At 45.0% G+C, this 12,095-nt stretch overlaps 1 protein-coding gene across 4 annotated transcripts in view; it reads right to left on the bottom strand.

The window, feature by feature from the left end:
• SPTBN1 (spectrin beta, non-erythrocytic 1) overlaps nucleotides 1-12,095 on the bottom strand; it is a 115,064-nt gene that overhangs the window by 65,774 nt on the left and 37,195 nt on the right. The window contains exon 1 of one of the 4 annotated variants that reach the window (XM_015621570.3): nucleotides 2,384-2,881. The exons of 2 other annotated variants lie outside the window; for them this stretch is intronic. In XM_015621570.3, coding sequence (XP_015477056.1) covers nucleotides 2,384-2,492 — 109 coding nt within the window. In that variant the 5' untranslated portion in view covers nucleotides 2,493-2,881. Of the gene's footprint in view, nucleotides 1-2,383; nucleotides 2,882-12,095 lie in introns of those variants that run through there. One more of the 4 variants, XM_015621569.3, reaches the window with a different exon arrangement.

Below are 12,095 nucleotides of genomic sequence, written 5' to 3'. Positions count from 1 at the left end.
AGGAGACCAGAGAGAGTCGTCTTCTACTCCTTGCTGATTCAGACTTCTCTTCATACAGGACCTGAGCACTTGCTCTGTGTTATTTTAGACAAAACAATATACTCCCAAGTGCTTTTTTTGAGGGAAACCCAACATTCACTAGATCTAAACAGTGCCTTGCTATAATCTAGTGCAAAGCTGGGGATTCACATGATAACTGTAGGAACTGTGAAGAGAAGAGGGGTAAATTCAGTGTGTGAAGGACATGAGCAGAATTTAGAGTAATCTGTGTGGTGGCAATGCTGGTGGTGCTGCAGAGAGGCCTCCTACCAGAAGCAAGAGGGGTGAAACAATTAATGAAGAGTATTTGATTATTTGAAATGCATCTGCTCTTACTTGTTTGTACACCTCCATTGTGAAAGAGGTATAACTGGTGATAAATCTGTAATTTTACAAAATGAGATATATTCACCTTATATTCGCTGGGCTTGAGCTTTGCCCAGTGGCACAGAACACTCCCTGTTCACACCAGAGCCTTCCAGCAAGAATCCCCTGAAAATCTTACAACCCCAAAACAATGGCTTTGTGGACATTCCTCAAGCAAAGAGCCTCTAATCCAAGCAAAAACCTCTTCTGTGTCAGCAGAGTTAAGCCACTCCCTTTCCATCACACATGATATTTTGTATAGTTATTTACCATTTCATGGAGTATCTGGTGCATAATTTACAACATTGCCTGCACCTAAGCTCCACCCTGAACAAGATCAGTGGCAGCACTCATTTTCAAGCCTGTGATGTGAGTAAACAGCCACAGGATGGTCTGCTGCAAAACTGCACAGAATTTACTGCACTTTATCTCTTCTGCTGGAGGAATTGCAGTACTTTGGGGAGAGCACTTGCATCTTTTTCTAACTTTTTTTTTTTTTTTTAAGTCATCTTGGTGCATTCCACTGAAGGGAAAATTCACTTTCTGGGCTTTCAACAATGTGATCTGCTTTCCTCTTTCAGTGTGATGTAAACACACAGATAATGGATTCCTGAAGCAGTGACCCTGAAAATGATAAAATCTGCCTTCTTTAGACTGCTAACTAAACCAGCAAAGAAAGAGGCATGAGCCAGGTTTTTCTTCATGCCACTAATTTAATTCTTTCCAACACAAGTACCAAAGCCTAAGATCTGACAGATGTCCCAAGATAAAGCCTCTAAGGTATTCCCTTGTGTGCAAGTTTGGAGCCTGAATTTTCCATGCCTTGTCCCAGGAATTTCCATGTTCCCAGAGTTTAGGATGCTGTCATTTTGCCTCATTACACGCAACGTGCAGCCATTGCTGTGAGCCAGTTTACAAGACAAACCAATTGCTATGAATGAAAGATATTTTTTCCCTCCCTCCTTAAGCCAACAAATAGGAACATTCTTTGCATTAACTAGGTTCTTGCCCCCTCTTTGACAGGAACCACAGACCACACTTGCAGCCCAGACCAGAGTAAATGAAGAAACATGCACAGAAGGGCAGCACTTCGCTGTACTCAGGCTGCTCTGGGACTATCTCCAGAGTCACATGGATCCAGAGGAGGAGGAGGTTTGGTTTTAGTGAAGAATTCTTTTTTATTTTGCAACTGCAATCCCGGAGTTCATTCATTGTTGGGCTGTCTTCCACAGAGGAACAGCAGAGCTTGTTTTACCCTGCCTGGGGCATGGAGCTGCTGGGCACCATCCTGCCCCCTGCACCGGGGGTTTGCAGCCCTGGCCAAGGCCTACCCTCCCTGCTGAGAGCACACGGCACCCCCAAAAGAAACCTCTGGTTCTCACACAGACAGGGAATTCAATGGGAAGATATTAAAGGACATTCTCCCTGTCTAAAAGCAAAGAAAACTGGGAATGTAAAAGTACACGAGTGCTTTCTCAGATATCTATGGCGTGAGGAAATTAATTCGTTAGGGAATTATGCAACTGTTCTTCATTTGAAGAAGTGAAGCCACCCTCCGCCTTTGCAGAAGGTACACAGGGGTTGGAAAGGGCCCTTGCACTGGAAACTGCACCCAAACACAGCTAGAATTTATGACTGATGGCCAGTTTTAACTGTATTTTATTTAAGGATAAAATAAATAGAAGACTGTTCCCTCACTCTCCCCCTTATTGTTCTGAGACGTGGTCTGGCTTAGTCCTCATTGCAAGGCTGAGTGGCTCAGAGGCTGGACACACACCTTAACCCTGTGTAAGGCTGGGGACACCTTCGGAGTCAGAAAAGCCACACAGTATCCCTTAAAAGAACTCGGAGCTTTTTCCCACAGCACCAATTTTGTCCTCTCTCACTAACACCTTGGTGCAATGAGAATAAAGCCGGACTAACATGTTTACAAGGATCATAGCATGGCAACACCTCCAAAAAACCCACACAGGCTTACCTTGTAACTGCTTGAATCGTCCTTCTAACTGGTTATAGTTATACGGCACCTGAGCTGCATATCCTGGGGACAACGGCCCGGGCATACTGGTTGATTTTTGTAATTCCATTTACAGGTAGCGCAGAGATACGATGAACTGCAGCATAAAGGAACCACAAGTTTCTTTACCATACATCCAGGTAAATCCCAGCTTCCTCCAGTAGCCTGGCGTCAGTCCCTAGCAAAAACGCTCCCCCCTGAGCCCTAAGTAAATAAAACAGCTTCGGTTCAAAATCCAGCAGTGTGGCTTGGCGGTAAGCTCTCTGTAATGGATTCAAACTTAAAGCACCAGGAGGGTGTTTTTTTGTTGGCTTTTTTTCCCACCAGTTCCACAACAGGCAACTCTCAAGTGCTCGAATCTGGTTCAAATGCTCGTCTGGCTCTGGTGAAACCAAGTGAAATAAAAGCAAGCGTGCGATTCAGGCCGAAGTAAAGGCAGCATGGAGCCACGCGCTGCCGCCCCGGCCGGCGCTCCCAGGAGCCGCGCACACCTCAGACCTTTCTGCTGGTTTGTAATATAAACAGCAGCCGCCCGGGCGCGGGCTGATGTCACTCGATTACCATACGGCACGGTGGAGGAAAGGAAGGCTGTACCAAGGGCGAAGGGGCGGCGGAGCAGGCGAAGAGCGGCCCGGCTCATGCAACGCCCCAGCGAGTCCTTCCGCCGCGCCCCGGGAGCGGCTGCCCGCGGGGTCCCGGCCCGCGCTGCCGGCACCGCCGCCGAGCACGGTGGTACCTTCCCGAGAGAAGCTGCTGGAATTACAACCTTTTGTTAGGAGCCTCATGTAACGGAAAAGTCTCAGATTACTATCACTTGAAAAGGAGGGCACTTTTCTTTATTTATCTGCGGGGCTGTCGGCTTGCCGAAGCACCGCACGCACACAGAAGCGCTCATTCAGTATTTAGCACCAGCCGAGGAGGGGACGCGGGGAGATGTACGCTCCAGCACACCGGGAACAAACGAAAGCTTTGTCGAAAGGTTCTTTAAACAGCCAATTCCTGTCACTTCGGTTTATGTTACTTGACGATATTGAGGATTTTGACATGCCCTGTGCATGTGGCTCGTTGCCCAGTTATCAGTGTGCTGGGTATTACTGCAAGATTAATGGGCTGTGCGCTGAGGGGGAGGGCTCTAACGTAAATAAGGATGCCTCGCCGAGCTCTGACCGGCACCTCAATACCCTGCCCAAATACAAACGTGCACAGCAGCAGCAGCAGCAGCAGCAGCTGGGCTTGGCCCTGGAAGTCAGTTCCTGCAGATGGTATTAGATACAGGATGTCAGTTTTCCCTCAGGGGCATGAGCTCCCAGCCCTAAGTTGTAAGTAAAATTAAAAGGTCAATTCCACATTCATAGTCTCAGTATATAACATTTGCCTGTTCATTTTAAAAACTGCTGATAATGTTCGCACAAATGTTTTCTCTTTTCTTCTTCTCTTGCATTTCCAAATTCCTTTCCACTGGAATCCATGTTCTCTCCTCCTCCCACTCCGTCCCTTCATGAAACATTTCAAAATGTTGCCTTTGTTTTGATACCATCATTTCACAAGGTTTAAGTCATATAATAATTTCTGTGAGGACAATTTCTGTGGGAGAAGCTCAGCCCACTCCCCCGAGTCACTGCAGCCCAAGGTCCTGCTTGGCGCCAGGTGGAAATTCAACCAGCCATTACCAGCACACCAGGGAACAAATGTGCACAAAGTCCAACCACAAACACTGCCAATTTAGGGAGAAGTGATGGAAGTCGACACTTCTCAACTGAAGTTGGGATTTCCAAAAACACATGGACTGTTGAAAATGTCTGGCACGCTGCTCCTGAGGTCATAAATGCATTTAAAATATTTATAGCTTTTAACTATACTGTTTTACTTAAAGCACCACCACAGCTCTAGTCCAGAGTTACTTATATTGATAGAGAAGGGCTTTTACCTGGGGTATTTCAGTGCATCCCTTTTATTTCAGTATAGCTGTGTTTTCACAAGACTCCTGGTACTACAGCACACTTCAAGTAGAGCCTAAAACATTTCTGAAACTCGGCCTTCAATCCCTTCAGCACTACCCACACATGGTCATGAAAGACACCTGAGCTGCCCCAGACAGGCTTTACAGTATGAGGGAGGACAGTGGCTGTGTCACAGAGAGCAGGCCCTGCAGGCTTATGCCCTAAAAACATGTCTGGAAGGCGTCAGGGGGACCTGAGGAAGCACCCGCACTTGCAGCCCAGCAGGCAGGATGCTGCTCTCCAGACAACAATGGGCTGATGTGGCAGGCTCCTGCTAAACCCTCCCCTGCTAATCTTTGTGCAGCCAGCTGTCCCTGCAGCACACAGGCACCCACACGCCAGCCCTGGCCATGGGGTTTCCAGGGAAGAAGGGCAGCACAGAGTACCAAAGGCTCCTGAATTCCCAGGAACAGAGCTGGGTAAGCTGGGCTGTTAACAGCAAGGTGAACTCTGCCGAGCTGGAGGAGCACATTTTGCCCAGCACACAAGTACAGGCTTATTTCCATCACAGATATTTCTCCTGCAGCTTCCTACCAACAGCAGCTTTTGCCTGCCATGCCTGACCTACGTTATAATTAAATGCAAACCCTTCCCCTCAAGAGCAGGCAGGCAGCCAGGCCCTACCTGCAGGCATATCAACTCATTCTGTCCCACCTTGAGCAAACAGGTGTTGCTATGTGAGCTCAGAAGGTAAAACTGAAGTCCAAGTGACTGACGGCGAAACTGGAGCATTTTTAACACCATGAAGGCCATAAGTCAGGAACTTTTCCCCAGCTGAAGGCTTTCCCAAAACCTTTGGCAGGCAATGCACTAATGCACGTGGTCATTATTAAAAATATAAAAAGAAAATATTAAAAACTAAAAATAATTATTTGGCTTAGGCCCATATAAAACACAGACTGGCCTCACCCGGCCCATCATGAAGCATTAACACCACACACATAAATTTACATTTCAGCTTGTCCCCTGTGGGACAACTGAAGCTGGCAAGCTTCAGGAGATACTGAACAAAATTTGGGGTTGATGGTTTGATTTTTTTTTGTCCCTGTCCCCTCTCTGTTCCTCCCAGTTCTGGCATGCCCAGTAGCACTAAACATTACCTTACAGGAAAGGAAATGCAGCAGGTATGGAGCAATGCAGGATACACAGCAAGCAGGGGGGAAAGCTAAAGGAAAAGGCAAGAACCTGTGCTCAAACTGAGCTTATTTTGTTACAGGTTTGGCAAACAGAGACACCAGACCCTGACACGTTGTCAGCAGTGCTTGCTGTGAATATCTGACCTCATTTGAGCTGCCATCTAGGTTGGCATTTGGGCTGAACAATGTCCCCCCAGCAGCAGATGTGACAGACTTTGCTGATGATGGTTCAGCTCCTGGGGCAGGCCCAGGTGCCAGGCTCAGCTGCCAGGGCCTTCCTGCTGCTTTGCTGGGCACTGCTGTACATCTTACAGGTGGGTGGGAATTCAGTGGAAAAAGCAAAGCAAAATGGGGACATGTCTGTGTTTGTGAAATGCTACACGGTATGTAGCAAGGCTGTTTCCAAACGGGCATCCTGCCAGCTCCCCGTTTGTGTGAGTCACACCAAGCCTAATCCATCCCTCTGCTGTTGACTGCAAATGAGTGAACCTGAGCCGTTTGCTGCTGCCATGTGGCGATGCACCGGATCGATCACAAGGCTCTGGTGCACAAAGCCCTTTGTGACACCCCAGTTCTACTCATTTTCCCTGTTTATCTTACATTGACTAAGCCCTTGACAACATTAATTAGATAATATGTTATGGAGGGGATTGAATGCTTTAAAGCCATAGATAGCTTTGGAGCACTAGGCCAAGTGCAACTTATCACATCAACACAGCTGGAAATTCATGGTGTAATTCATTACTGATTACAGCACTGGAGGAAAAGAAAGCCAGACCATATAGTAAACCTATAGTAAGCTTAGCATATTGAGGAGGGAGGGGTGTGCTGGGGATTTTTTTCCGCCCTCTAAATTTTGTTCTCAATTTTTTGCCCATTATCTGTGAAATAACTTTTGCAGAGTTTGAATTGTCCCTGTCTCACAGCACCTGCCAGGTGATGATGGCTTGTGTACTTGCTCAGAGTAAATAAAACACAAGTGATTATCCACTTAGCCATAATGCAGAGCGTCCTAGCTGACACGATCAGAGCTTTGCAAAGCCTCAAGGAGAACGAGGGGTTGATTACAGTAATATTCTGAATGTACAAGTCACATTTGGAAACAGTTGCTTACCTCAGAACACAAAAGGGTCACTCCTGGGCTCTGTCTTTACATGGTTCTGAAAAATGCTGCTGCAGTGAGCAGGTTCTGACACAAAGGAAAAAACTAGGGTTTCTAAGGAAGAAATTAATGATAGATCCAGCAAAATTACCTTCCAAATACCTAATTATCAATGTTTCTAAGCCAGAGCTTACAATAATTATGAGCTTGGTTAATCATCACCCTTGTCTTTTCTCTTTACTCTTTCTTGCTCTTGTAAATTCTCTAGTTGGTGGCTAACAAGGAAAAAAAAAATACAAGATAAAAAGGATGATTTATTAAACTAAAATTCCAGAGAAATCACGTAACATTTTGCTCCTCTCCTGAAGGTGGGTAAAGTTCCTACACATCCCCTAAGTGCAACAATTAGGAACTGAAAACTCATTATTACTCTTGCCTCCATCCTCACAGTAAAAACAAAACCTTTCCCTATATATTGGAGCAAGGAGATAGAGGTTTTGCTAGGGATTGTTCTAGAATGTAATAGGAAATAAATATTTTTACCTTATTTGACAATTTGCATAACATGAATCCTGAAGAGTTAGCTGGTTTCCCTCCAGTTTTTTATCTAGGATGCTGGAAGCAGCAGCCCACACACCAAGCAGAAATGAGCTGCCAAGCTCATTATCTCTGCTGCAGGTATTGGAGGGAACAGAACCCTTCAGTTCCTAACCTGCCGTGTCCTGCAACACCTCGGTAACTCTCTCACAAGGAGGTGAAATGAATACAAGCAAACCAAGAGATCTCCTCTTCAGTAACATTTCCACTGCAGAAACTATCTCCATGTTTCTGTTTAAAAGGGGATTTTAGATCAGTGGCAATTTCCCTGTGCTGGGGTTCTCCCAGTCCCTTCCAGATACATCCTCTGTGACTCACATGGGCTTTGGAGAGCCAATGCAATCCAAAGGCAAGGAAAAGGGGCCCAATAAACAGTAGGAGACAAGGATTTTTATTACAGAAGGGTCTGTTTGTACGTTGTGCTTTTGCCATGTCCAGACTGGCCTTCCACCAGCTCCACTCCAAGTCCCAGGTACAAACCAGCTTTGGGCTCCAGGTGAATCCCGAGGTTGTGACATCTGAGACCAAAACCTTTGGGAATTTTCTCACAAACCAGGCCAGAATATCAATTTATTACTGAAACTGGGCCAGTTGCACCTGGTTTCGGGTTTCAGTTTACACAAGTCCCAGATTAACAGGAAAGTTGATGTGACTTTTGTAACAGCATGTCCTTGCTCACTGCAGGAATCAAACACCTGCCAGGAAGGCCAGCAGGGAAGAGCTACAGGAGGCACTTGTGGAACATTCCGGAAGAAATGACGGTTTCTGTTGGTTTGCATTCCAACCTGTACTGTTTCCCATACTCCATCAACTCACCAGCACAGGGGAAAGCTGTAACTACATTCCCAGGTTTTATTTGTTGCTCATGAAATGCACTTGGCTTGCTCCCTGACATAGGTGGGCAGCCCTTACAAAGCCTGTTCAAATCAAGCACACTGCACAGGTACACACTTAACGCACTTGCTGGCTGTGAAATTTTGTCATGAAAACACTTCATTTTCTTGAAGAAAAGTCTTTTTTGTGGGTTTTGATTTGCTTTTTCAGAAGCTGGGATTATTGTCACTGCCTCTCCCTCCCTTCTCTTTCACCTGAATTGCACCTGTTTATATGTATGGGAGAGAGACAGAGAAATGCCCACCCTCCTTTTTCTTCCTTTTGAACCGTTTTCTTTTTCTTTTCAGTCTGACCAGGAACACAGAAGATGCACTGTTTCTACACCATGATCACTCAGGCACGACAATTCAATGTCCTGTTACTCTTGAGCAAAGTGGAAATTGGGTAAAAACAAACAGCAGAATACACTGATCTTTACAAATCTCCACAAGCCAGACTATGTCCCCATCTGGAAACTGCTTCTCTCCACAAAAAAGCTTAGTGATCAACTGACATTTATTAACTGTGTCCAACTCATGAAGTCATTATTTGAGAGCAACCAACTTCATTTTTATATGATGTATTGAAAAAATTAATACATTATACAAGTGGATGTACAAACACTGTCACTTGATGCCCCTCTGCCTTCAAGGCTTAATAAAGGAAGAAGAACTTGAAAAAATCCTCATACAACATACACATACAAAGTGGTTGGCAAAAAAAAAATAGTAGCGATTGCCTTGCTCACTGAAAGAGCTCAAAACTGTTAGGAAGAATGCTGGAAACTAAAGAAGTGGAATTCAGAAGTGGATTTTCATCACCTTCTCTACATGGTGGCTGGTTTTTATCCCTATTCCTGTTCTTTTTGCCTCTTCCCCACCAAGGAAATTTGTCTCCAGGCAATCTGGGTTTATATCTCTCCAGGATATTACCTCAAGATAAGAATCAAAGCTCTGATCCGAGGGAATGATTTCATCACTAATCTTTCCCCATTAGAAGAGCTCCAAGGTTAACAGAAATTAGTAAACATGTTTGAATCCTGCACTGAATTTCACTTTGCAGTGTGCTCTGTTAGACATTATTTATACTTCAGGGAGTGCTTTCAGGCAGTATCCCAGCAACAAATAGAAGGAAAAAATGCAAGGCACATTGCAGATTTGGCTGAATAAATATCATAAATACAGAAACATTGCTAGTTAGATGCTAAAGACATGAGATGAGAACATTCTCTTCTGCATACACATTTTTTGTGGAAAGACTTCTTTTGAATTACAGACTCATGACTAGGTTTTGAAATTCATCCACAGTTAAGCTCACCCCTGAGAGAAGCCATAATTTAAAAAAATATATATATTGCCAATATTGGCATGTAGTTTCTATAAAGAAGAAATCATTTCCATTAAGATTATTCAGCAAATTATTTAAAAACAATCTCATTGTCTCAGTGAAGGGTCTCATGGTTTCTCTGTATTTAATATCCCTAAAACATTGACTCCAACAGCAAAGAATGTTTGCAGTCTTTTCAGCCTTCGAATTTCCCATGAAGGGCCACCTCTAGTCAGGTTCCCAGCTGGTGTAAGACAGCATGGCCTCGGAGAAGCCAGGGGAGAATCCAGTTTATACCAGGTAACAATCTGGCTGGGAAGTCTCCTCTAAATTGTCAACATATCCCAGCGTATTATCCCAGGCTTAAGACAGTGCCTGGCTCAGCTCTCACTGACTCCATGGAGCATGTCTCCCAGGGAGCATTTTTCCTTTCCCAGAGCAGCTGCTGCAGCCAGAGCTCTTTACCCCCCACCCCCTTCACAACTCCTGCCCTGCTGATGCTGAGCACTGCCTCCCACTCAGCTCAGTGTTTTGGGGCAGCCAAAAGCATGTCCCCTGGTGCTCCTACTCTTCACTGATGCCATGGGGATGAATGGATGAGGAGAAGAACTGGAGCAGACAGGAGAGCGGTGTGCTGTGCCACTCTGGGAATGAAGGCATAGCTCCCACCTAAAATCAGTGTAAGGAAGCTCGCTCTGGAAGTCAGTGCAGTGCCACAGTATCAAAATGCCCAGGTATGACCACGCAGATTGACCTGCTGCAGGATTATCCCTGTGCACACATCACAGGTAATATCCCAAAGGCAAATACACATGTCTGTACACACAGAGTCAGCACACATACATCAGCTTTCCATTGGCTTCCTCTGGGTACAGATGGCTTTTTATATTTAAGCTTGACTAGAGCACAGAATCCTCTTGCACCTTATTTTGTTAAATTATTGCATTGCTGTCCAAGCACAGAGTCCTCTGTGCATAAGGACTGGTGTATGCCTGGAGCTCTCCTCAAGGAACTATGAGAAGCAGATATGGACCTGTATTCCAGCCAGGAGCTTAATGCACAGGGATTCAAAGATCCAGGGATCAATCAACAGAGGCTCATGCTGGCAAGATGTTGGGCTCCCCTGTATACGTGTCCAATTCAACAGTGCTTAGTCCTGAAAGGATTTCAGTGGAGACGTAAAATGACAGCAGCACTCAGACTTTCCAGAGTGAGGCTGCCAGAACTGCTCCTATCCTGCTCCGTCCCCAGAGAAACAAAAAGGCTATTTTTCCAGCCCCAGCTCATCCTGCCTGAGCAATGTGTGCCAGATTACAGTCAGTCATTCACCAGGATGCAACCACTGTCATCCACCACTCAGTTACTAAGTATTCATAAATCCTGTCCATGGAGCAGACAAGTACACGCAGTTTCCAGGCAACTCCTGAGGTACATTCAGCAGGACTTCTTTCCAGCAGCTTGCCTCTCTACTCAAGAGGCTACACGGGACCAGGGATCTAATCAGACTACCAAGAACCTGACTTACACTTCCTTGTAGTTTGCAACGTGACTCCTTTGATTCTAAAGAGAGAGAGGGCAAACCCCCAAACCATGCCCAACTGAAACTAAAAATCACGTTGTTACAGCAGCAAGATACAAATGACCTGTATACCAAGATACATGTTTGATCATCGAATACATTGTTTGCTTCTACTTGCAAGTTACTCTATGTTTCACAGACACACTGTCTCTTCTTTTTGGGTCAGTCCACTGATAATTTTTAAAAATAAACCCACTAAGAACAAAGCATTATTTATTGTCTGTTTTTTACTGTCTGCTTTAGAAACAGCTCTCCAAGGCAACTTTAAAAGCCAATGCATTAATGCACAGTGACAGATGGGCTGAGCTTTTCCTTGCTCTCTGATAAGAGCACAGTGTGCATCAGGAGTCCCAGCCAGCACCACAGGTGACATGTGGCAGTACAGCAGCCTCTCTCTGCTGCCCTGCTCCTTCCCTTCATGCCTGCATGACACACAACACACCAAAGGACACTGCTGCTCACAGCACCCACCCCTGCAGATTCTGGGAAGGTTAGAAACGACAGAAGAAATTGTTCCAGAAGCAAAATCCAGAAGGAAAGCATAGAGTGAGGTCAACATTTGGAAAAGCTTTTGTTGAAAAAATTCCATCAACTTTTATCTAAGCAAAATAAGATTTTTTAAAATAAGCCATTTCATGCTCATCTGGGTATTCCTGCATTAGGCCTGTAGCTCTAAACAAATCCACAGGCTGATAACCAGCTCTGCCACACCAGTGTAGAGCAGATTTTGCTGCTCTAAGGTTTTTATTTCTATTTAGTCTCAAGTGAATCCCTCACATGCCTTTTCAAGTTGATTTATGAGTATCACTATCATGCTGAGCACTCCTTCCTTACCACTTTCTGCTATTAAAATCAGTGACTGATTTTTAAGTCCAGGATAGCTCAGGTGCAGGATACTCAGGAAACACCCTGCAAGAGCTTATTCTCTGTATACTCTTTCAAAGCCAAGAATAAATCCAAAGTTTATTATCTTAAGCTCTAAACCATTGTGAATTGCTCTTCTTTATTGGTTTGAGACCTGAAACTTCATTCTGTATGCTCAGAGTGAAACAGAAATTTT

The sequence above is a fragment of the Parus major genome, chromosome 3 (assembly GCF_001522545.3).
Source record: "Parus major isolate Abel chromosome 3, Parus_major1.1, whole genome shotgun sequence".
Classification (NCBI taxonomy): domain Eukaryota; kingdom Metazoa; phylum Chordata; class Aves; order Passeriformes; family Paridae; genus Parus; species Parus major.
The sequence above is the reverse complement of the archived record's forward strand: the minus strand, read 5'-3'. Positions and strand labels throughout refer to the sequence as shown.